This window comes from Rhinoderma darwinii, chromosome 7, assembly GCF_050947455.1.
Source record: "Rhinoderma darwinii isolate aRhiDar2 chromosome 7, aRhiDar2.hap1, whole genome shotgun sequence".
In the NCBI taxonomy this organism is placed as follows: Eukaryota; Metazoa; Chordata; class Amphibia; order Anura; family Rhinodermatidae; genus Rhinoderma; species Rhinoderma darwinii.
The window spans coordinates 121,830,566-121,857,841 of NC_134693.1; the positions used below are offsets into that span (position 1 = coordinate 121,830,566).

At 42.4% G+C, this 27,276-nt stretch overlaps 1 protein-coding gene across 2 annotated transcripts in view; it reads right to left on the reverse strand.

The window, feature by feature from the left end:
• The window catches only part of ARHGEF3 (Rho guanine nucleotide exchange factor 3), a 268,161-nt gene that overhangs the window by 145,398 nt on the left and 95,487 nt on the right, over positions 1-27,276 (reverse strand). Inside the window, exon 1 of one of the 2 annotated variants that reach the window (XM_075833918.1) lies at positions 17,119-17,203. The exons of the other annotated variant lie outside the window; for it this stretch is intronic. Within the exon in view, the coding sequence (XP_075690033.1) occupies positions 17,119-17,151 (33 nt within the window). The 5' untranslated portion in view covers positions 17,152-17,203. Of the gene's footprint in view, positions 1-17,118; positions 17,204-27,276 lie in introns of those variants that run through there. 2 annotated transcript variants of the gene reach the window in all.

Consider the following 27,276-nt stretch of genomic DNA (forward strand, 5'->3'; position numbering starts at 1 on the left):
CAGATAGACTTCGCATTTGTGAGAAAAGTTTTTTCGTCATATGCAAATTCGGCTGCAAAGGTAGTCCCAAGCCCGCAAAGAGCTCTTGATGGGCTGCTCCAGCCTTCGGCACCATCACTACCAACCGGCAAGCACCATGCAGTATGTCAATAAGGCCATTGCTTGTATTAGGGAGAGTACTGCACATGCGCCATGAATGCACGCCGTTTGTGCAAGATTTCTGTGCCTGAAACAGTCATTTCAACTAACGCTGGACCCACCATTCAAGGCCAAGAGTAAGGTGTTGGGCAGGATTCACGCACAAGAGCTTGAGAATTTGCTGGGCTTGGAATCGCCCTCAGGGCACTTGGGACCTAATTTGCATATGAGAAAAGTATGTACTTTTTTCAGAAAGTTTATCTGCAGCCACAAAGGCACATATGTTTCGGTCCCCTTTCCAGCACATTTAGTAGTAGTTATAAAGGACCTGGCAGACTTCTTTTAATGAATAATGGATAAAGTTGTGGTTTTACATAATATCCCCCACTTTCTCCCCTCAATCTGGTTTTTGTAGGACTCTTCTATGTTTTTATGTTTTAAAGATTTAGCAGTGGAAACTTTTAGTTCTGCCAAAGAAATCCCCCTCCCACCTAAAGCAAAGTAAAGTCATCACTGGCTATAATTCTACAAGTCATGTCTGAAGTTTTATTGGGTAGCGGGCCTGGAACGTTACACACTGGAAAATACAAGTTGGATGTATTAATAGAAGTCATTACATTAGAAACAAAAAGGTAGATTTATTGTTTTCTCAGGCAGGAAGCGCTGTAATGGTAGAGAAATAAAAAAGAGGGACTTATCTGGGATCAGATATCATGAGATTAATAAATATTATTAGTGGAGCAAATATCCATGGCTACTGTGCTGACAAAGTTAAAGGAGTATTCTATTTTTATGTAAATGAAGCTCAATCACTGGGTAATGAAAAGTTATACAAATACTTTGTGTTTCAAATCCAAACTCTCCGTTTGCTTTCAGTGAATTGATAAATCCTTGTTTACATCCAGAGGTTGAAAACCTGTCCTGATCATGCCCACTGATCTCTCTTTTAATAAACCATCTACCAGTGTCAGTTAAATGCAATTACAGCCGTTTTTGACCCTCTGGATGTGAACAAGAATGCTTCCATTCACAGATAACAAGCAGAGATCTTGAAAATTGTGAAGAATTAAACTAAAGAAAGCTGCATAACTTTTCCCTATATAATGAATATGTTAAAGTTATACAAAACCGGAATGCCGCTGTAATATTTGTGAAATAGACATGGTACACCGGGTGTGTGAAAATGATAAAACATGGCCGATTTCTGTCAGAAATAGCTCCACTCTTGTCCATGAGCTGTTCATGGTGTTAGGCCCCTTTCAGACTGCGTTTCTCCTGAATGTTTCACGGCTGCTTCGGGAAGCTCCCGGCGCATACGTCAAACATACCCAAAGGCTCCCATTATACCCACGGAGGCCAGATGAATGTTCTTTTGGCCTCTGTCGTGCAGTATACGTTGAGAATAGTTTGTTTTTGTTGTAGTATGGAATAGCGCAGCAGCCTGCACTGTTCCATACAAAGGCACCCAGTAAAATATTTTTTGTTTGTTTATCGTGGGAGACTGTGGGTGACGGATGCCATTGTATGGATCAGTTTAATGTATACAGTAGGTCATGGACTTTTAATTTGCTTTTAGGCCTCATGCACACTTCCGTCGGCCGTTCTACGGCCGCTAATGACGGTTCCGTCAAACACGGGCTGCACACGGATGGCTTCCAAGTGCAGTCCGTTGTTTCACAAATTCAAATTCAATGAAAAGGCCGAGAACTGTTCCGTCAAAAACGGGCAGGAGTAGGACCTGCACTACTTTTGACGGAACGGCTGCACGGTTCCGTTAAAACAACGGAAGTGTGCATGGCCCCATTGAAATGAATGTGTCAGGGTGCTATCAGTTGAAAAATTGGATAGTACCTTGACAAAAAACCTGAAGTGGGCATGAGGCCTAAATGGCGTATCCGTTAAACGGATACCATAAAAGCCAATGGGCAACAGATACCTGTGATATATGCCTAATAGTGGCTGTCACCCATAGGCTATTATGGCATCCATTTGGCACATGCATCATGAAAAGGTCATAAGAATTTATGACATATCCGTTTAACAGATCCTATAATAGTCTGTGGGTGACGGATGCCATTGTTAGGGTATCCGTCATAGCCTGGCTTAACATAAACATCAGGATGATTTCCTAGCGTTTACGTCGAACGGAGATCATGAACGCAGTGTGAAATGGGCCTTACAGCTCAGCCCTATAAACCTGAATGGAGCGGAGCTACAATAACACATACATCCTAAAGACAAGGATGATTACTAGAAGAAAGCATGTTTGTCAAATCTCATACAACCCCTTTAGTTTCAGCAAAGCTTGCCAACATCGCCAGGATCCGCGGACATTCTAATATGAAAGAAGGCCTCATGATGTCAGAGGAAACGAGGATTGGTAAAAATTCTAATTGTCCAGCATCTACAGGATTGGATTGACCATCAGTCATCCCAATACAGAAAACTGGCGAAATTGCCCCAACGAGCATTTAAATACATTTAAAACTATCTTTCCTCTTTCAATAAATAAAATGCATTATCCGTAAAGTTCAAGGTAAATCTATACGTATATAAGGGAAATATCTGACAGATAACTACCATTGCATAAGCGATAAACTCAGTGTCCCTTTAAATACCGGAAATAATAAAATCTAACCATTCAGTACAACTTAATAATGAGGTTACCAGCAGCAATTGAAAGGTTGATGTGGTCACATATTCAAGGGCAGAGATAAGACCTTAAAATTACTACTGTATCTGACACATTTAAGACACAAAACCACAGCTGACTACCCCGCATTTAATCCTAAAAGCCAAGATAGATAATATTTCATCAGCGAAAAGAGAATAAGAGCAATTTCAAAGAAACACATCAAAAGCGTGAAATTGTGGGAGTGTTCAGATGAAGTTTATGGTAAACCACAGATCAAAGTCAATTCCGAGTAAGTACGCTGAATGTGACGTTCCGCTTAGAGGACAAGGGGGCTCAGACGTGTCCCTCCAATGTCCTGTCAACGCCAAAAAACATTTGGCGTAGGAGCTGACACACGTTGGCCTTAGAGCTCAGCTTTATTACAGCACTGCCACAGATCTCATAATTGTGGTCAGACGCCTAATCCATGACACGGACACTAGAGGTTATCGGACCAACAAGCAGGGAATAGTACAGTATGTCCAGTTACACAAAGTCATGTTCACACAGGAAGATGAAGGTAACATTGCTGCAGGTATTATTTAATGAGCAGCCTGCAGCCTTGTCCTGTCTTAATGTTTATAGCGAGGTCAAGGCAAGATTCTAATATCATGTAACACTTGGAGCAAGAGTGGAAGGGGGTAATTACTTATTGCTGAAAGGTCGGGCAAAGTTGTACTGAGATATGCTGCGCTTTAAAAAGCAAAGCTGAATCAAGTCATTGCCAAAAAACTAAGAGCAAAACTCAAGGCATTGTATAAGCAAAATCTATCACGATCAGTAATTAAATTCGATTTAAAGAGGAAGTCTTTTTCCTTAAAAAAATTGTGCCCAAAATATAAATCCATAATCTGCCCTCTTTAATTCATTTTATTCACCCGTCTCTTAAGTTTCTTATGCTCCTACATGAGAAGTAGATGCTGGGTGACATCAACTAACAGATGCCCTTATAGTGCCCACAGAGGTTGTCACACTGCTTTATACAGAACTTGAATGGCTTGATACTGGCTGGAAAAACAAGTGAAAATCGACGATCGATCGACGTTCGCTAGCTCCATTCACAAGAAGCAACGATTGTTAATACGATCGTGCGTCCTCACGCATTTGCATCATGTCGGCAGCACACAGGGAGATGTGCAGCCGGTTAGAAATAATTTGTTTTGGCGCTTAAAAGTTCCGATCAGCCAATGATCGGATTTACACACGGCAATGATCCAGAACAAGCGATCATATAGTGCTTGTTTGCCCAATCATTGCCCATGAAAAAGATATTTAAGCTATTACATTTCCTTTGCTTCCCCTCTTGTGCTGGACTGCCTGTGTACTGGTGTCAGTCCTCAATTTGACCCTGGTATTCTATTCAGCAGGCCAAGATGGCCACATCCTCATCTCAGCTCTTTCCAAGTTTTGTAAGTCGCTCCAATAGACTTCAATACAGCATGTCCACTACTTCATCTAGTCTACACTTCCATCGCAGGCCATGCCATTTCACGCTGAAGAACGGAATTTAGGGGACACCCCATCTAATTACAGGTGTTGGTCTCAGAAGTGTTACCCCCACCTATCAGACATTTATGGTTTATCCACAATCTATAAATTGAGAAAACCCCTTTAATAAATCAGGATTCACAAAACTCCTTAAAGAGGCTCTGTCACCAGATTTTGCAACCCCTATCTGCTATTGCAGCAGATAGGCGCTGCAATGTAGATTACAGTAACGTTTTTATTTTTAAAAAACGAGCATTTTTGGCCAAGTTATGACCATTTTTGTAATTATGCAAATGAGGCTTGCAAAAGTCCAAGTGGGTGTGTTTAAAAGTAAAAGTCCAAGTGGGCGTGTATTAGGTGCGTACATCGGGGCGTAGATCGACTTACCTGCAAACGCTGATGCTGCTGCAGAATCAACTGTAGCCTCTGGTGCCGATGTGGCCGTCACGATGCAGGACCTGTGAGTGACGTCACTGATCTGCACTGTCACAAGCTGGGCGTTCTGAAGAGAAGAGGATGTTACTTCTCATCAGAGCGCCCAGCTAGTAAAAGTATTAAAAACGCCCCGATGTACGCACATAATACACGCCCACTTGGACTTTTACTTTTAAACACACCCACTTGGACTTTTGCAAGCCTCATTTGCATAAATACAAAAATGGTCATAACTTGGCCAAAAATGCTCGTTTTTTTAAAATAAAAACGTTACTGTAATCTACATTGCAGCGCCGATCTGCTGCAATAGCAGATAGGGGTTGCAAAATCTGGTGACAGAGCTTCTTTAAAGGGAATGTGAAATAAAAAAATGACTGGTTGTTCAAATCCAGTTTTCTTTTTTAAGAATTTTGGTTGAGATATATATATATATATATATATATATATATATATATTTTATTTTTTTTTTTATTTCTTTGTCATTATCTATATTAAAATATATCATAAAATCTTGCAGAGCTCAGTCTGGCCACTGAGCTTCATAATAGACTGACACTTGCTGTTCTGTAGAGATCACTTCTCAGCAGTCATCTCATTATCATCTCAGGCTGGATTACAATGAAAACACCTCTATATAGAGCAGAGGAGTGTATGACGCTGACCAATCAGCATCATGCACTCTTCTCCATTCATTTACTCAGCGTATAGGGATCCTGCTAGATCCTTATGTGCTGTCTTATACGTACACATTAACAATACTGAAGTGTTTAGACAGTGAATAGACATTCCACGGAATGTCTATTCACAATCTCTGCACTTCGTTACTCTGTCTGTGGTAGTTACAGCAGAGGAAGCGTGATCTCGTGAGATCTCGCTGTAAATGACAGGCTATAACGAGATCACGCTTCCTCTGCTGTAACTACCATAGAAACAGTAACGAAGTGCAGAGATTGTGAATAGACATTCCGTGGAATGTCTATTCACTGTCTAAACACTTCAGTATTGTTAATGTGTACGTATAAGACAGCACATAAGGATCTAACAGGATCCCTATGCGCTGAGTAAATGAATGGAGAGGAGTGCATGATGCTGATTGGTCAGCGTCATACACTCCTCTGTACAACGCCCACTTGGTCTAAAGTAAAAATACGCCCACTTGGGCATTAAGCAACTCATTAGCATAAATCTAAAATCGCTAATAAAATGGTAAAAATAGATTTTTATTTAAAAAAACAAGCACTGCTGTCACCTACATTATAGCGCAGATCTCCTTATGTAGGAGATAGGGCACTTATAATGTGGTGACAGAGCCTCTTTAACAGCAGCTCAGGCAGGATGGCTGCCCCCATAATCATGTACAGAAAATAGAAGAAAATCTTCAATCAAAAAATAAAAACAAAAAAATTATATATAGGTGATGCTTTCTCTTTAAGGGAGAAGTCAACCTGCAAATTGCTTGTGAAAAAACCAGCCACCCAAGGATGAGGATATTCGGGACAACAGACCGAACCTAAGGGTATTATTACACGGGACGATGTTGGGCTGTGTAAACGAGCGCTCGTTTTCTCCTATCACACGGAGCAATGATTGGCTAAGTATGGGGACGAGCGTTCGTTACTACGATTGATTACACAGGGAGATGTGCTGCCGACAACGATGATTTTTAATTCTGTGTAAAAGAGCTGATCAGCCGATGAACGAGTGTGCCAGGGGCATGGCCTAATAGATTGCCTGTCAGTTTTACACTGGCAAGCAAAAATGCTTTGGTATACTAAGTATACAAAGCATTATATCTGCGATCAGAAGATCGCAAAGTGAAGTCCCCTAGTGGGACAAAAAAATTAAAAGTAAAACGGTTAAATAAAGTTTATGAAAAAAAAATAAAAAAAGATTACAGTAAAAATAAACCCACAAAATTTTCCATAAAAAGTGGTTTTATTCAGTAAAAAAAAATACGTACACATATAATGTTATCGCCGCGATCGTAACAAATCGAACAATAAACTTAACACATTAATTAAACCGCTGGGTGCACGGCATCCAAAAAAAAAAAAGCAAAAACTAACGTCAAAATTCTTGTTTTTTCCCATTCCTCCAATTAAAAATAAAATACGGAAGCAGCGTAGCATGCGAGCTACCTTGTTTCCGTAACTGTCGACCATGTAATCAGTAAGTGGCCGGGATTGAATGAAACAGCTGAATTCAATGATTAAGAGGTGTGTCCCAATACTTTTGTCCATGTAGTGTACTTGGACCCGCTGTTATTTGCTCCCACTTTCTGAAAAATCACATCCAATAGCCCCATCCTGACAGTATTGTGCTGAAATAATGTTGGGAATTGGATAAAAAACGTTGCATTTCAGCATGGCCCACGAACTTTCAATAACCATATAGAAGTTTTACTAACATTTTTCAGCTAACACTTTAGTTTGGTTCTGCAGTAATGTGTTTCTGCCTTTAAGCTTCCCCTCTTCTTGCTAACCTACCTACAGTAGAAAAGGGGGCACATGGAAGGGAGTTAAAGAGGCTCTGTCACCAGATTTTGCAGCCCCTATCTGCTATTGCAGCAGATCGGCGCTGCAATGTAGATTACAGTAACGTTTTTATTTAAAAAAAACGAGCATTTTTGGCCAAGTTATGGCCATTTTTGTATTTATGCAAATGAGGCTTGCAAAAGTACAACTGGGCGTGTTGAAAAGTAAAAGTACAACTGGGCGTGTATTATGTGCGTACATCGGGGCGTGTTTACTACTTTTACTAGCTGGGCGTTCTGATGAGAAGTATCATCCACTTCTCTTCAGAACGCCCAGCTTCTGGCAGTGCAGATCTGTGACGTCACTCACAGGTCCTGCATCGTGTCGGCCACATCGGCACCAGAGGCTACAGTTGATTCTGCAGCAGCATCAGCGTTTGCAGGTAAGTAGCTACATCGACTTACCTGCAAACGCCGATGCTGCTGCAGAATCATCTGTAGCCTCTGGTGCCGGCTCGTCTTACACGATGCAGGACCTGTGAGTGACGTCACAGCGTGATCTCTCGAGAACACGGCTGTGTCTGCACTGCCAGAAGCTGGGCGTTCTGAAGAGAAGTGGATGATACTTCTCGTCAGAACGCCCAGCTAGTAAAGGTAGTAAACACGCCCCGATGTACGCACATAATACACGCCCAGTTGTACTTTTGCAAGCCTCATTTGCATAAATACAAAAATGGCCATAACTTGGCCAAAAATGCTCGTTTTTTAAAAATAAAAACGTTACTGTAATCTACATTGCAGCGCCTATCTGCTGCAATAGCAGATAGGGGCTGCAAAATCTGGTGACAGAGCCTCTTTAAGCTTGACTGCAGGATCAAACTACACACATAGGTCTGCATAGGAGCTGTATACATGGAACGGTAGGATATTTTTCATCAAAACTATTTGCAAAGTTGCCTCATTTTTTTTATTTCTATGTAATGGAGCAATAAAAATAGTTTCAACAAATTCATCAAATATAGGAATTGCAACCATAGAATTTTGAAGGGACTATATGGGACTTGTTTATGAAAAATAGTGAACTAGAAGCGTGGAACTTTCAATCAGGTTCCAGTAAACAACTTTCTAGTGCAGGTTATAAAATAAAAGCAGAGATATATCTCTTAGTAGTAGGCAACACTTTATTTTTATTTATTTTATAAATAGGGGTCAATTTCGGATCTTGATTGAAAAGAGAGTGGAAAAGTAAAAACGGAAACCCCTCATTGTCTATTAATAATGTGTGGCCAAAAGTGAATTTCTACTTTAATTCTCCAGTACTATTATTAAAGCACATCATCTGAAGTCCCTGGGGATGGACTCTACTCAAGCCGTTCCCAGTACTATGGAAAAATAAATACTGGCTAACTGGATTAAATACTCCCTGAACAGTGTGACTGTATGTAATAACGTATAGTGAAAAGAAAACACCTAAAGGATGGCAGTGCTTCAAGAATAAATGATGGGATCCTAGAAGAGAAGCTCTCCTAGAAGTCAATGATTCTAATTATCAAGATTTCTTGGTCACAATACGATTAAACTTAAAGTGTAGCTAAAAGTTTGACAAACTTCTGACATGTCATAGTGACATGTCAGAAGTTTGGATTGGTGGGGGTCCGAACACTGAGAACCCCACCAGTCGCTAGAACGAAGCAGCTGAAGTTCCCGTGTGAGCGCTCAGCCGCTTCGTGTCTGTTCGCCTTTTTCCGGAAATAAATGTATCGGTGTACGGACTCAATAGAAAGTCCATGAGCCCGTACTCCGATACATCGGCTTTCCGGAAAAAGCCAAACAGACACGAAGCGGCTGAGCGCTCACACGGGCACTTCAGCTGCTTCGTTCTAACGATTGGTTTGGGGTCTCAGTGCTCGGACCCCCACCAATCCAAACTTCTGACATGTCACTATGACATGTCAGAAGTTGGTCAAACGTTTAGCTACACTTTAACACGTCATTCTGCTTCTAATGAGCTAGTGCATTATATATCTTTTAAATTTAATGGATAATAATATACGAGTTTTTATTTAAAATGCTTCTCAATTAATACGGACTTTGCAAAAGCTCAGTGGGCTATTAGAAATTTCTGTAACATGACACGCCACACTACAAAAACATTGATAAGATAATTGTCTTTCCATAAAATTGGCTCTAGTATGTGTGTGTACAGTCCTGGCCAAAAGTTTTGAGACTGACACAAATTTTGGTTTTCACAAAGTTTGCGGTTTCAGTTTTTATAGTAGCAATTTGCATTAACTCTAGATTGTTATGAAGAGTGATCAGCTGAATTGCAAGTTATTGCAGTCATTCCTTGCCATAAAAATTAAGTTAATCACAAAAAAACAATTTTCACTGCATTTCAGCCTTACCACAAAGTGACCTGCTAACATAATTTCAGTGATCTTCTCGTTAGATCAGAAGAAAGTGGTAACGAGGACAAGGCAGCGGCTATCACCCTGTCATGCTGATTGAAATAGAAGAGGAGATTAGTTGCTTTAAAAGGGGGATGGTGCTTAAAATCATTGTCTTCTTCTGTTAACCATGGTTACCTCCAAGGAAACACATGCAGTCATCATTGCTTTGCATCAAAAGGGCCTAACAGGAAAGGACATTGCGGATTGTAAGATTGCCCCTAAATCAACCATTTATCGGATCATCAATAGCTTCAACAAGGGAGGTTCAATTGCTGTGAAGAAGGCTTCAGGGCGCCCAAGAAAGTCCAGAAAGTGCCAGGACTGTCTCCTAAAGAGGATTCGGCTACGGGATCAGTTCAACACCAGTGCAGAGGTTGCTCAGGAATGGCAGCAGGCAGGTGTCAGTGCATCTGCACGCACAGTGAGGCGAAGACCTTTGGGGGCTGGCCTGGTGTCAAGAAGGGCCTCTCCAAGAAAAACATCAAGGACAGGCTGACATTCTGCAGGAAGTACAGGGATTGGATTGCAGTGGACTTGGGTAAATTACATTTTTCTGATGAAGCCCCCTTCACTATTTGGGACATCTGGACGAATGATTGTTCGGAGAAGAAAAGGTGAGCGCTACCAGGAGTCCTGTGTCATGCCAACCGTAAAGCATCCTGAGACCATTCATGTGTGGGGTTGCTTTTCATCCAACTGAGTGGGCACACTCACAATTTTGCCGAAGAACACTTCCATGAATAAAGAATAGTATCTAAACATCCTCCAAGCGCAACTTCTCCCAGCGATCTAGGAGAAATTTGGGTATGAACAAAGCTTTTCCAGCATGATGGAGTACCATGTCAAAAGTGAGAACTAAGTGGCTCGGTGAAATAAACATTGACATTTTGGGTCCATGGGCAGGAACTACCCAGTGTCAATCCTGAAAAAGCGGGTGGACAAACAAAAACACAGAAATTGTGATAAACTCCCAAGCACTGATTAGGCAAGAATGGGTTGTCATCAGTCAGGATTTGGCCCAGAATCTAATATCCAGCATGCCAGCGCCAATTGCAGAAGTCTTGAAAAAGAAGGGTCAACACTGTAGCCTTTGCATAAACTTGATGTATTTGTCAATAAAAGTTTAAAAACTTATAAAATGCTTATAATTGTACTTCGGTATACCATAGAAACAGCTGACTACAAGATCTAAAAACACTGAAGTAGCAAACTTTGTAAAACCAAAATTTGTGTCGTTCTCAAAACTTTTGGCTAGGACAGTAATAATTGAGATACCGAAATTAAAGCCCCATTAGAGACATGTGGGCAGATTTACTAAGACTGGCATTTCATATGCCAGTCTTAGCTTTCTGCTTTGCTAAAGTAAGATGCGACAGATTTATTAAAAAAGGCACACGTCTCCTACTAAATCTGTTGCACCTTTCCACTGGCTTTGCACCACAATCGGGGGTGACTGTAGGGGCCAACTGCGACCCTCTGATTGGACATGAAAAAAAAAGTTTTACTCACCACTCCGCTTCTCACCTCGGCAAAGTTCTGCAGTGTCAGGCGTTGTATACAACGCAGCACAAAACATCCAGAATCAGAACGTTGTGTGCTGGGTCACATATAATGTCCTGTCACTTCCTGGCCTCAATGCCTCGTGGCCTGATGTAGAAGCCTTAAGGGATCCAAAGGGAAGAAGCAGAGCGGGGAGTGTACATTTTTTGTTGTATTATATGATCGTGGGGGATGATACGGTAGCTGTCTGTAGCCTGGATCACCCCTGACCACAGAAAATCTACGCCATCTAGGATTTTCGCTATAATTTCCGCCAGTTTCTTGCATAAATTATAGTAAACTTGTCATGCTGGGACTGGCCATGCCCCTTAATTTAGCGCCACCTTGTTTTTAGAAAACTGTTGTAATCGGCCCGAAATTTTTTACGAAAATTGCGACCTTTGAGCCTTTTGAGACTTTTCTATGCCCGAAAAGAGGTGTAGAAAAGTTCATAAATTCCCTCATGGACTTATGTGAATGGTGATAATCTCACTACAGCGCTGTGGAATTTGTTGTCGCTTTTTGGAGTATAAACAGAGGGAGTGAAGAGATTGCGGTAGCACACCAGGCCTGGATCCTGAAAGATCTTAAAAAGGTCCCATATAAGAAGACCAGTGCTATAAATGACGCAGAATAGTTGATGGCCATGTTACAGATTTTCCATTGGGGAAAAGGATTTTCAGAATGAAGCTATCACATACTTGGTTTTCAAGTTTTATATTTGTCGCCGAGAGCATCAGTGGCGTATCGATGGAGTCCAGAGGGGAAGGGGGACTGTGCCGAATCCATCTCAGGCTGCCATTTCAGGCCACAGCAAAGGTCTGCACCAAACTGATTTTTGGCTTAGAGGATCCACTTCTCTGGTAAGAAACGCAACACCCACACATGAATTGTTGGCCACCCGTCTTCAGCACTGGTGCGGGGAGTAATAAGATAGAAATTGGATATTAGGGAGTATAAGGTAAGTAAGGGAAGATATTCACTGTAGAAAGTTTACTTCAACTTCAATGTCATTTATATTCATGAATCAGGGATTCTACATTTCACAAACATGATCTGCAAAATCTGGAGAACGTTAGAAAATTATTTTTTAATCAATTATTATTTATATGGCGGCAGCAAAATCTGCAGTGCTATAAAGAGGACATATTCAATATTCACTCACATCCGTGCTTGTCCAAATTTGGGCTCAAATTCTAAGCTCCTTCATTTTGTAAAGTACAACACAGGTGGCGAGACTATATTATACCAGAAATAAAAGTCTCCCAAGGTTAGAAGGGAGTGTATCTGGTTACTCAATGTCAGATTACGGTATAATGCTGAAAGTATATTAACGCAGTGGTTTTTGAAGTGGTCTTTAATCCATTATAGTGTCAATAGTTCAGGGTTAATGTCTAATTTTTGTAATGACTTATCAAATTTCAGATTCATATATTTATATAAAACACTAGAATCTGTTCAAACACTAGAAGATTGATGACAAGTTAATAAGTGGAAAGAGAATGCAAAATCTAAAAATTTGCACTAAGGCTCTGTTCAAATAGGGGTCATTGCTTCAGGTTTTTTTAAAGGAGCCATTATAGATATGATGAATGTTATGTTTTATAGCAGATCCTAAGAATGGATGGCAGTCCTAGAGCAAAAATGTGAACAGACTAAGTAGGACATTAGGAAACCAACCTAATGTCAGCACAAAATATTGTAAACCAGGTAAGCAGGACCCCACAAGCGAAGGCTCTGCCATTTAAAAGCCAAGGGATCAGATGGCAGCGCTACTTAGGCTGGATTCACGCGTATTTGTTGCAGATTTTATTTTTGAACATTTTGATGCAGATTTTTGAGCCAAAGCCAGAAGTGGCTTCAAAAGGAATGGGAAATATAAAAGGAAGAACTTATACTTCTCCTTCCTCCTGGAATCACTTCGGGCTCAAAAATCTGCATCAAAATGTACAACAAATACGTGATGTGTAAATCTAGCCGGCTATGCACATTAGATATATGTTCACCGAACCCACCGATTTCTGCGAGACCGGCCAACCATCTAATGTGTATGACGGCATCCTGACTCTCTTTCGATGGCAAATGTCGGGAAAGAGAAGGGTCAGGCATGTTGAATTTCAACATGCCCGATCCTTTTGTTTGTTATTAGATAAGCCGCTGCCAGACTCATCTGGCAGCGGCTTTTTCCCTAAGAACACATCCACGCTTGGTCGAGCGTGCCTGTGTATGGGAAAGTCGGGAGGAATAGCTGTCGGCCGAACAAGCTATCTAAAATATATGGCCAGCCTTAGAGGATGAACTTGTGTTGGCTAGGGTTTTGGCTGACTGGTCAGATCTCATATAGCAGCTCACAGATCTATTACACAAGTACAGTAATTTAAGGTGCAGTATTAATATAGACAGAGCTGTGAGCAAAATATTAAAGTAAGTTTGTTAGGACGAGACTTTAGTGGGCTCAAAAAATGACAACTGATTTTCAGAGACGGAAATATTCCTAGATCAGGTGTAACTTCCTCTTACTCACTCGTTTTGTGTGACTTGGCAACAAAAACTTTTCAAAGCATCAAAAATAAAACAACAACTCAGAAAACTTAGGCATATTGGCATCCTGGGATTTGTTCAGCCCTAGAGTAGACAATAAGCAATTGAGAGAGCATTTAACTTCACAATTCTTACCGTACCAGTTATGTGGCTACCCATTGTTATTGGAGTTGAACTATAAACTACACTTGCCAACATCGGAGAATATGGTTAAGCTCACCATACACATTAGATACACCGCTTAACATCAGATATCTGCCATTAATTTGTCATGTTGTAATGCAGGGGTAGTGAGACAGACAGGTGAGCCCTAATCTACCCGCCACTCAGTCCCTGCCTACTTACAACGTCCCGTCCTAGGCGACGGCGTACAACTGGGCGACGGTCCCTACGCTCACTATGTGCACGACAGACAAACAGACAAGGGTACACAGAAGCTAGGGGAACGGGGCAGTTGCCCACGGCAACACCGTGAGCAACAAGAGTAGTGAGCGAGCCGAGTCAAACCAGGAGTGTACGAGGTACCAAACGCAGAGCAGGAGAGTAGTGAACGAGCAGAGTCAAACCAGGAGTGTACAAGGTACCAAACGCAGAGCAGGAGAGTAGTCAGTAAGCCAGGGTCTATATGGAGCAGAGGACAAAAGTACAAGCAGCAGCAGCAGAGCCAGGAAACCGACAGAATCACAGGCAAAGGAGGAGCAGGAAGTGAAGGTATAAATAGACAGAGGGCGGGAGCTAGCTCCGTCTGGCCAGGCTGTGATAGGCTCTCCCACTCCTCAGTCTCCCAGCCTGATTGGTAGAAGGAGGGGGTCACTCGATCAGACTTAGGAGCAGGTGCAGACTGACTAACCACGGGCGTCGACACAGAAGCTGTGTCTGGCAGATCCTTTACACATGTTATTTTACATAAATGACTGATTAGCGACAGATATTCAGCAGATATCCTGTGGATAGGTCATCAGTATGAAAAACCACGCCATGCCCGGACAACCCCTTTAAGAAATGTTTTGGGCTGAGCCTATATTCTTCCTATGAAACCCCTAAGCGCTTATCCAGATTAATGTAGAATATTACATAATTAAAACAACGGCCGTCACCTGTCGGACGCATGTATTTTAAGGGGGCCTTTCACACGGCCGTTGTTTTAACGGAACTTGTGAAGGGTCCATCGAAGGATTGAACATGTCTGATTTTCTTCCGTTTTCACGGATCCCTCCATACATTTAAGTCTATGGGATCCGTAAAAACAGAACCCGCACGGAGGAAACGCTAACGTGAAAAACTGTAGTTTTTCACATCCAAGTTTCCCCACATTCGTCTCAATAAGGCCTAAGAATGTTCAACTTGTTCCTAGTAGCGATGGGCTTTATACTCATGAATTTTAGCTTTCTACAATGTGAGGCCCCATAAACACGACCGTAAAGATAGTGTGTAATTGCGGACCGGAATTACGGACACATTCACTTCTATTGTCCACGGACACCTTCCAGTTTATTTACAGGAAGGTGTCCGGGCCGTAGAAGTGTACCGAAAGATATAGGACATGTATCCTATCTTTGACTTTTTACGGTCCGTGCACCCATACTTAGTATGGGAGCACTGGCCAAAAACGCAAGCGGCTGTCCGCGGCCGTACCTGCAATCGTGGCCCGTGATTACAGGCATGGCCGTGTGCATGAGGCCTGAGCAATTCAGTCACACCGGTTAAAAAATGGCCAGGATATGGGAGGATATAATGGGGCAGATTTAGGCCATATGCACACGACCGTATTTTTCATCCGTAATTACGGACCCATTCATTTCTATGGGCTATGGACACCTTTCTGTATTTTTACGGATGGGTGCCGGAGAAATTATAGAACATGTATTTTTTTTGTCCGTTATTACGGCACGAAATCCCCATAGAAGTCTATGGACGCTTCCGTAATTACGGAGGGCTACGCATGTGCATCCGTAGCCGTCCGTAATTACAGAGGCGTTGCTATGCGACGCCAGGGATTCCTCACTGATTTGTTTGCGGATCCGTAATTACGGATACAATACGGACAGTATTTACGGACACCATTCCGTATATGCAGAAGTTTTACGGCTGACTATAAATGACTACGGATCCGTATGTACGGATGGTTGAAAGCTATAAACGTGTGCATGGGGCCTTACTAATACGGTCTTAAATGTAGACATCTTAGAATTAGTGTAGATGCGCCAAATTTATCACAGTGCATATGCTGGATAATACATTTGGCTAACCTTCACACTTCTGTCTAACTTAATACCACCTCTTGGATGGCTAACTTTAAAACAATTATTTTCACCAACATTTTGATACAATTTAGTGCATTTTATGCTGCGCCACTTTTCTGCTAAGTCACGCCCCCTTGTCGGACGAGTCACAAACATCTGTTCTTTTTGGCGCTTTTCAGTGATGAATTTGTCTAGAAGAATTTGCACCAAAAAGAGGGCGCAACTTAAGCAAGGACCAATTAGCAGAATGATGGACTGACTTATTTTTTATTACATGGTCATAAATGGGGGGAGAAATGTCAAAATATTGTTTATTGTTAAAAAAAAACCACACAATATATTTTGGAAATGTGAAGGTCACTAAATATGATGGACTTCTACAGCAATGGAATACAGTGTACAACCAAGAATTTCAATGGACGCTCTATTATATTAGGTAATATTAGGAGACCTAAAATATGACATGGGATTATCCAAATGTAAAGTTGGCCCCTCACGATGAATTTTTATATTTCTCCAGACCTGGTTACCTGATACACTGTCTTAAAATAAATGGTCCAGGTTCTTCTAGCAAAGTACAAAAATTGGTAAAAAACAAAACATGGAACCTAAAAACATTGGCTACAAAAACTCAATCACCCCATAGTCATATATATCTAAAAATGACAAATCATATGTGGAAACAGCTTATCCGGTTTAACTTGGAATGCATCAAAATGACAGCCTGTCAGTGATCACGCCTTTAATGCCCATTCTTCCACGAAGCATCGGCATTCTCCTAACCTATTCTATACTTATGTATTATACATACATATACATATAGCAATGTTAGAACTATATATTGTAATAAAAGGTGACAACAATGTTACCATTACATCTGTACAGAAGCAATAAAACATTCATAGAGATTAAGTTCATTAAAATAATTTTTGCAACACACTGATAATGGCAAAAATAAAGATTCAACAGAGTAGGGTCTTCCAAAATCTATCTGCATGCAGCAGATAATTATTATGGTTTGGCTGAACTAAAAAAAAAATAACAAAAAAGTGTAAATCTTTGAGATGTAAGATGAACGTAATTTAGGTGATTTATAATAGACGGAATATTCAGAATGATAGATAGGAGTTGACTCACCTGATGATGCACAAAACAGCAGCACCACACCATGAGGCTGCATGGGATGAAATTCCAACCAGATATTTAATCAGCTCAGTGTGTGTGTGTGTGAACAGGACGAGTATCAGGAGGCTGCAGAGTTTGCAATACAGATTCATGATTTCCTTCCAGCTGCCTGGGTGACCCCTCCCAGTGAAAAGCCTAAAGTGCAAGACAGGAAGCGACTATCTGTTGCTATCAGAAAATGTATCATTCAAACGTTTCACCCCTATATGTGTGGTTTGTGAAAAGCACTTTTTGGGGATGACACATTATACCTCTTGCAGCTCAAAGACCTGGACTGATGCTGATTCTTCATGCGGAGAGCTGTCATGTCTCCATATCAAGAGCTGTGGTTTGTGTCTAAGATAAGAGGATCAGTCATCAGTGCTCTTTGATGCTCCAGGGTGGTGGGTTCAGATATATGTGCAACACACTTTCAGAAAGATAAGGGGTAAGGCTGGTATACCACAGTCAACTAATATCTATGGCCAGCTTAAAACTGGGTCAACAGGGGTTGCAAAGACAAATCCGCTTCCAAAGAAATAAAAAAAGACTTATCTAATGTGTTTGACAAGTACTTCCAGCCCCATGTAAACTCATCCGGATGCACTTCTTACTTACGCGTTTTGTGCAACAGACAAGTGAACAGGTCAGAATTGTCAATCTTCTGTAAATTCCCAGACAGTCTGTAAAAATATGGACTTCGTCCATAAGAAGGATGCATCTATATAGATGAGTTGCTTCTTCAGCTGAACACATGCAGGCAGAGGTGTAACTAGAAAGTGCTGGGCCCGGCATTTACTAGCTCCATGTAAAAGTTGGGATTAGGGCAACTTGTTGGCAAAGTAGAAAACAAAGAACAAAACCAAACTTCTGGGAAAACTCCCAGCATGATAAAAGATTATAGGAGGATGCTGGGACAATGTTGCAACGCACACTATCAATCACATAAGTAGAAATTGTAGGATGGGGGCTTGGGAGACATCAAACCCAAGACCAGACCTCTAAATTAAATCAGACCTGTAAAATCAGACCCCTAAATTAATTTAGACAGAAGACCAGACACCTAAATTAATCCGACACCAGACCGCTAAATCAGACCAAAGAACAGACCCCTAAAATAATTCAGACCCCAGACCAGTCCCCTAAGTTAAATTCGACCCCAGATCCCTACATTTTTTCAGACCTCAGAACTTAAGCCTAAAATTAATTTAAACCCCAGATCAGGCCCTTAAATCAGACTCTAAAATTAATCAGACTCCAAATCGGACTAAAAAACAAACAAACCTAAAAGATATTTACTTACCTCTCCTCACTCCAGCTTCTCTGGTCTTCAAAGCCTAACACACATTGCATGCACCAGAGTACACAATGTCCTGACGGTGGCCAACGTTAGGGCTTGGGTGTCAGGCTCAGAAGGACCTGATGTAGCAGGGGGTCCAGTAGGCACCCTGGACTTACGGGTCTGATCGCAAATGCGAACTCTATAGTTATTCCACTGCTACATATGTGCTGGTACTGGTCAGTGCCCTGCTCTTCAGTGATAACAGCTTCTTTTCAATACAGGGAGGGAAATTATTGGCTATTCTATAATTTTATGAGAACTATGTTCGATACGATGTGTGGCATTTTATTTTATGAGCACTCATGATAGCAATATCCCAGTTAAAGGGGTTTTCCCACTAATCACATTTAACACCTATGTATACACAACGCTCAACTGTTTCCATTACTCTGATAGAATTTGAATGGAGCGGCAGCGAGCATGACCGCCACTACATTCATACTCTTTCTCACAGCTGTTGTGCGGAAAAGGAGGAATAGGAGACTTGGGACATTCGTTCTAGGATTCCACTGGTGAGGCCCCAACGATCATAAATTTATCACCTATGCAGACTGACAGTGCAACTAATTTGACTTGACCCTGTTATTATGAGGGCAATTATCATTTCACAGTTCCCATTAAATGCTGCTAATGTGATCGTATTCGTGTTCTGGAGTTAGAGACATTTTTTATTTTTGGCCTTCTAATCTGTCCGTGAATTTTGGCTAAGTTGTAAAAAAAAAAAACTGGGGTTGGCAGTCCTGTAACAGGTGTGTTCCCAAACACTTGAAACATCGCTGTCTGTATTGAGAGGAAGTCGTCTAAGGCTCTTTTCCCACTCGTTTAATCATCTCCATTTGACATATACGAAAAGTTCTCGACAAATTCGTTAAATGGAGGCTGATACGGATGCCCAAATGTGGCATCCATCACCCATAGACTATAATAGTATCTGTTTAAAGGATACATCATGAACTTTTATGTCCGCCACTGTTAGGCATATAAAGGATACTTTTTTTTTTTTTTTTAAATCGGATGCTTCTGGATATGATAGCAATCTACTACGCTATTCTATCCAGCAAAAAAAAAAATTATATATATCCCTGACGTATAATGCCCAATGAAGGCCAAACTAAAGCTCTTTTTGGCCTCCGATGGTATAATGTGAGCCTATGGCTACGTTTGACGTTAACGTACAGGGAAAATGGAATGTGAAAAGGTCCTAAATTATCTATCATGAGATGGGTTATAAGTAACCAACTAATCAGCCATCTGTAAACGTCTCTCTGTAGGACATCATGTATCAAAGCTGCTAAATGAGCAGCCAATCTGCTTGGAAAATGAAATAAGTAATTTGATCGGCTCTTACGGGCAACTGCTCCACTTAAAGTCTACATTACTTTTCTTTAGAATGCCCTATTGTGTGTATAGTTGAGGAAATATCCCCAGCAGGGGCGTAACTAGGAAAGACTGGGCCCCATAGCAAACTTTTGACTGGGGCCCCCCCTCTGCTGGGTATCACACAACCCCCCCCTCCTTTGTAGATAGTGCCTCCCTATAGATTCCACCACACAGCACCCCCTATAGATGGCACCATACACAGCCCCCTGTAGATGATGCCATACAGACCCCCTCTGTAGATAACGTCATACAGCCCCCCCTGTAGATAACACCATACAGCCCCCTCTGTAGATAACACCATACAGAACCCCTCTGTAGATAACGCCATATAGCCCCCCCCCCCAAAAAAAAAACGGCCTATAGTTTGTCCTACAAAAGACATGCATCCCCTATCCACAGGATAGGGGATACATGTGTGATCGCTGGCAGCGATAAGGAGAACGGTTGGACCGAAAGTCCCCCGAAGTTCTCCATGACTAACCTCGGACTTCCGGCGTCTGCGCAGCTCAATAAAAATGAAAGGAGCGCTGGTCACGCATGCGCATAAGCGGGACCGGCGCTCCATTCATTTCTACGGAGCTGCCGACACAGACCCCGGAAGTCCGAGGTTTGTCATGGAGAACTTAGGGGGGACTTTCGGTCCCCCGTTCTCCTCATCGCTGGGCGTCCCAGCGATCCCACATGTATCCCCTATCCTGTGGATAGGGGATGCATGTCTTTTGTAGGAACAACCCCTTCAGTGGTGTCGCGCTGTAGCAGCCATAGCGGCTGCTAGCGGAGCCTGCGGCCATGGGAGGGGGCCGTGCCGGCGGGTGCCACGGGCCCCCTCATGCTGCAGGCCCTGTAGAAGTCGCTACGGCTGCTATAGCGGTAGTTACGCCACTGCGTATAGGTTTGTACGGCGTAAAACTACAGCTCCCAGCATGGCCGGAACAATGGTAAGGATATGCTGGGAGATGCGGTTTCACAAAAAAAATCCTATCACCATCATCTCGCTGCAGATCATACAGTGACTACAATACTGATTAGAGGCAGAATAAACATTTACAATAAGTGACTCACCGGTGACGTCTCAGATTCTAGTTCTTTTCTTCTCCCTCCGGTTCAGACATCTATGATGGATTTCTCCCGGCCATGACCCATTTCTGCAGTTTTCCGTTTAGATGTCTTCAGCTTCTCACTTCTGCACCTATAAACAAAGTTAAAATTCTCAACACATCTAAATATAACTGTCACACACACACACACACCGTGCCCCCTGTAGATAGTGACCTACATAGAAGCCCCTGTAGATAGTGCCCACATATGGACTCCAGAGCTGCAAGGCAAAAGTGCTAACCACTGAGCCACCGTGCTGCCCTACATATATCTTCCCCTATAGTTAGTGCTCCACGTATAGCCCACCTCTGTAGATAGTGTCTCACATATAGCTCCCCCTGTATATAGTGTCCCACATATAGCCCACCCCTTTAGACTGTGCACTACATATAGACCCCCCTGTAGATAGTGGCCCACATCCCCACATACAGACCTCTCCTATAGCTAGTGCCCCACATATAGACCCCCCCTGTATATAGTGCCCCACAGGTAACCCACCCCTGTATATAGTGTCCCACACATAGCCCACCCCTATAGAAAGTACCCCAAAAAAATAGCTCCCCTATAGATAGTGCTCTACATATAGCCCACCCCTGTATATAGTGCCCCACATATAGTCCCCCCTGTATATAGTGGCCCACATATAGACCCCCCTGTATATAATGGCCCACATATAGAGCCCCCTGTATATAATGGCCCACATATAGAGCCCCCTGTATATAATGGCCCACATATAGAGCCCCCTGTATATAGTGGCCCACACCCCCACATATAGACCCCCCTGTATATAATGGCCCACACCCCCACATATAGACCCCCCTGTAGCTACTGCCCCACAAATAGACCCCCTATATATAATAGCCCACATAAAGACGACCCCCCCCCCATTGGGGGGGGGGGGTCGTCTTTATGAGGGATTTTTACATTTTTATGAGGGAAAAAAATAAAAAAATTGCCATACTCACATGATCCCGTTCCCACGCTGTTCACTGGCGATGCAGACATGCTCTCTTCTGAGCATGTCTGCAGGAGCTGAACGAGCATCCTCCAATGACGCTGATTGGCGGGGCAGAATGACTTGCTCCGCCAATCAGCACCTTCCAAGCATGGAAGCGGCGCGATGATGTCATCGCGCCGCTAGCCAATCAGTGTCATTGTAAGGCACTGGATGGTCAGGCACGGAACATGCCCGGCCATTCAGTGCTAATACATGTATTTGGCTGCCGCTAGCACTGGGGCCCCCTCCGGTGCTAGCGACACCTACAGGTTTGAGAGGGCCTGTGTAAGGCTCGGCGTCGCGGGCCCCACAGTAGCGGCGCTACCAAAGTAGCAGCCATAACGGCTGCTAGCGGCACCACCGGGCATTTGGGTGGGAGTGTCGGCTGGCGGCACGGGCCCCCTCAAGCTCCGGGCCCCGTAGCAGCCGCTACGGCTGCTACCGCGGTGGTTACGCCACTGATCCCCAGACTGCTTCCCATATCACATCATCTCTGGCACAAAGGGAAGTTATGTTTTCATTGACAGGGAGTGTGACATCCCCTCTATAAAACAAAAAAAAAAAGGCTTTCATAGTGGACAAAAACGTGAATAGTTTCATCAAGGTGAACTGCTGTCTGCCCATGTATGCTATTATACTGTAGTGTTATATTTCTTACACTATTTTCGGTCTACTTATTAAATGTTACTAAATTTACTGTTTCAACCAAAGTTGCCCAAAGCCAATTGCCCTCCCCCCTCAATTTTTCTTTGCACTTTTGATAAATCTTTCCAGGGTGTAAAAAAGAGAAGTGGTAGCAGCAAACCTTCTTTTAACCTTTTACGTTTGTGAACTACACTAAAGGCTCTTTTACACGGGCCAATTATCGGGCAAACGCTCGTTGCCGATATTTTCCCTGTGTAAACAGAGCAGCGATCAGCAGATGAATGAGCAAACGCTCGTTCATCTACTGATCGTAGCGTTTTCAAAATTATAAATATTATCGTTGTCGGCAGCACATCTCCCTGTGTAAACAGGGAGAAGTGCTGCTCTGCTGACATGATAAAAATGTGTGGGGACGAGCGATCATAGTAACGATCGCTTGTCCACATACTAGCTCCTTGTGAAAGAAGCAAACGAGCACAGATCAACAAGCTGTCTCGTTGATCGGCGTTTGTTTACACGGCCCAGGACCAAGAGTGTTGGTTAGGTAAACTAGCTGTGGTCTAACCAACCAGCCACAATCCTAATTCTGGACCAAGATGTTGAATAATGGCAAACTGAATGCATTGAATGACTACAATGTGCTAGTAAAAGGCTCATATGGTCCATTTCCTTACTAAACCTCCAAATAGAAGAAAACTATTTTCAAATAAGCTGTTAGACATTTCTGAGTAAATAAATGGGGGGTACTTTATCCAGAACACTCATCTTTTAGCCAGAGTGGCTACATAGAGTATTTCTTACTCTGGACAGCCTATAGATTTTTAATAGCCACCATGTAGTGCTTCATTTACCCTGTAGTGGCACTGCAGGGAAACAGAATACTTGCTGAATGGTTCCCTCACATATAAAAGTTAATCGCTAGGAGTCCCTGTGATTAGCTTATGGTCAGGGAACCCTTCCAACAAAGTATGAGTGATTTACATGTAATAAAGCTGGCGAGGAAAGTGATGGGAAATGAAACAGCCTTTTCAAGGCATCATTAATTATGGAAATACATATTGGAGGCCAAGAGGTAAATTAACATTCCTGTGAAGAACAAGTAATTCCTGGACTAGATACTGCAGTCTTTAACGGTTTTGATGAGACATTTGTATGGACATGAAAGACAATATCATGAACACGGGAGCTGTACATGCTTAGGAAACGTGAACATCACAAGGCTTGGCAAATTGCCACGTCTATAGTCAGCTGCAAAATGGCTTAAAAGACTGTTTCCTTTAACACAAAAATATATTAAAAACAATGAAAATGTTGATGGAGGGTATACTGCCCTGAGACGGGTTGTCCATTCAGGAAATAGAGTTTTTCAGGACAAAAGCAGCCACCTGGCTCCATGTCACAGGCTCAGCAAAGCTGTTTATCAGCGAATATTAACAAGCAGTAAATTGGTGAGTGGTTGTACATAAAAATGATATATATTGTTTATCATGGTCTAGATCTTCAAAGTCTGCATTCTGTCAGTGGAGGGGAACACGAGACTATGCTCATTCCCACTCTTCCAATCACTACAGGACTCTGGGATGAAAGTGAGAAACAGATCACACATGTAATGAAATCCTGATGCGCGGTTTATAGATGATGTGTAATCTAAGGTAAAAATTGCGAAGCCCACCCACCTCGTGTAATGATGCCATGATTTGTGCAAATGATTCCTAAACACGGTAAAAATTTGAGAGTCTTACGAGAAAGTCTTTTTAATCTCATGGACAAAGCTGCTGTATCATCAAGCTATATAGGGGATGCATATGCGGAAAGCACCGGGGGAGAAAGAAAGGCACAGACGCGCTCCCTAGTGTGATAAAGTAATGACAGGTCACTCAGTAGTTAGTGTAAGTAATATGCTCACCTTGCAAGCACTTGGCTGTATGCATTGAGGGCTTGTCCACACAACAGAATTGCTGCAGAAAATTTCTGTAGCAATTCTGTTGAAAGTAGCAGACATTCCGCTGCCGCAAAAACGCAGCGGATACTGCATTTTTGACTGCAGAAAATGGTGCGTATTTTGCTGCGTTTTTCACAATGATAAGTGATAGTGACATCTCTGAAAAACGCAGCAATTCAGTCCACATTCAGCAGCAGGAATTAACATGCTGCGGTCCGAAAAATACGCGCCGCACGTCAATTTCTGGTCGGAATTCTTACACAGCATGTGGATGAGATTTGTTAATTCTCACCCACTTTGCTGCTACTGTGTTCTGCTGCGTATTTTCCGTCAACAATTCCGGACGGAAAATACGCAGAAATTCCGCTACGTGTGGACAAGCCCTAAGAAGTCTCCCTGAGGAGGGTTTTCCAGACCTTCAGTAGGAATCCACGATCATCAAAATCCACGATCACGGAATCATGCACAGAAACTTCTGAAGACAACGACCGATGGCGGTCCTCCGCCCCATCATCTGGCAGAAACGTCCATCTGGATGATCGTAGATTCACACTGAGGGAGACTTGTTATTGCTTACTGCCAAGTGCTAGCAAGGTGAGCACATTACCTACACTACAGGGTGGGCCATTTATATGGATACACCTAAATAAAATGGGAATGGTTGGTGATATTAACGTCCTGTTTGTGGCACATTAGTATATGGGAGGGGGGAAACTTTTCAAGCTGGGTGTTAACCATGGTGGCCATTTTGAAGTCGGCCATTTTGTATCCAACTTTAGTTTTTTCAACAGGAAGAGGGTCATGTGACACATCAAACTTCTCGAGAATTTCACAAGAAAAACAATGGTGTGCTTGGTTTTAACGTTACTTTATTCTTTCATGAGTTATTTACAAGCTTCTCTTTGTTTACAGCAATTGACATGTCACATTCCTGGATGAACAGTTTCCTGGAAAGTGGATTGGTCGTCGTGGGCCAGTTGAATGGCCCCCTAGGTCTCCCGATCTGACCCCCTTAGAGACTTCTATCTTTGGGGTCATCTGAAGGCAATTGTCTATGCTGTGAAGATACGAGATGTGCAGCAACTGAAACTATGGATACTGGAAGCCTGTGCTAGCATTTCTTCTGCGGTGTTGCTATCAGTGTGTGAAGAGTGGGAGAAGAGGGTTGCATTGACAATCCAACACAATGGGCAGCACTTTGAACACATTTTATAAGTGGTCAGAAACTTGTAAATAACTCATGAAAGAATAAAGTAACGTTAAAACCAAGCACAACATTGTTTTTCTGGTGAAATTCTCGATAAGTTTGATGTGTCACATGACCCTCTTCCCATTGAAAAAACTAAAGTTGGATACAAAATGGCCGACTTCAAAATGGCCGCCATGGTCAACACCCAGCTTGAAAAGTTTCCCCCCTCCCATATACTAATGTGCCACAAACAGGAAGTTAATATCACCAACCATTCCCATTTTATTTAGGTGTATCCATATAAATGGCCCACGCTGTAGTTACGGAGTGACCTGTCATTAAATTATCACACTAGGGAGCGTGTCTGTGCCCTTCTCCCCCTGTGCTTTGTGCATAAGGAACCCCAGCAGACGACACTTGGCCCCGTGGACCCGGTCATCCGAGTACCTGGCCACACACTGCTTGCACCCCTCTGCGGAAAAAAATCTTTACAGCGTGTTCGACCTTCTAGTACAACCCAACAAGGTGAGCACAAACTCACCTGTCCCTACACCTTTCGTATTATCCATTGATAATACACTATTGTGTCTCTTCTCTCCCACCTCCACCTCGGTCTTCCCTGAAGGTGTATCCTCCATCTAAGTCCGCACCTATCCTTATCAAGCTATGGTCAACATTATATACAACTATTTTTTAAGATAACGTTTGAGTAATTTTAGGTTGTGGACAAAAAACATTTATGGAAGGTTAAACTTTGCTATTTGTGCTAGAAATTGTGGAGCACTTTACGGGAATCAAATAGCTTCTGGCAGAAATATCATTCTAAAAAATAGAACTCTCAAATGTAATAAACCGAAGTCTGTGTTAATTGAGTCTTCCATTAGCACCTTATTTGGTCGCATATTTTAACTGTAGAAAGACTGCAATAAAGCCCCCAACTATCCAACTTCTGAATGGACGTGACCCAATATGGCCAAATGTGTGATGGCTCTACTGGTACTGGAGCCTGTCACATGACTCATGGATTGAGTGGCAAGATTTAGATATGTAATAAAAAGAAGTGTGATGGATGTAGCGCTTGAACATATGTGACCTCCATCCAATCCAATCTTTTGCTCAATTACCTATGAATGCAATATTTCCAAAGCAGCGTCCTTTTGTAGCACTTAAAGCACCTACTTCTGGTACAGTAGGTGTCCGACTACATTAGAAGTTAATGGCAAATGTTGTATGCTGCACCAGTTGCATTGAAACTTCTAAGCATCTTGCAATTGTGATTAACAATGGGGTCTTCCTGTCCAAATGACGAACAAAACCTAAGAACTTCCCTGTTATCGCCATGATCACAGTGGGTAAATGTTTATAAAAGTCCTTCCTTGAACTGCCACAAGACCTTAAATGCCTAGGCGCAAGACCATACATGCTATTGGTTCTTCCAATCCCCCTTTCTACTGGGTGGCAAAAACCTTTGCATGATCCACCTCTCCAGAGTAGCTGCAATAGCAAACAAGAATTGGGAGTTGGCCCAAGGATCATGC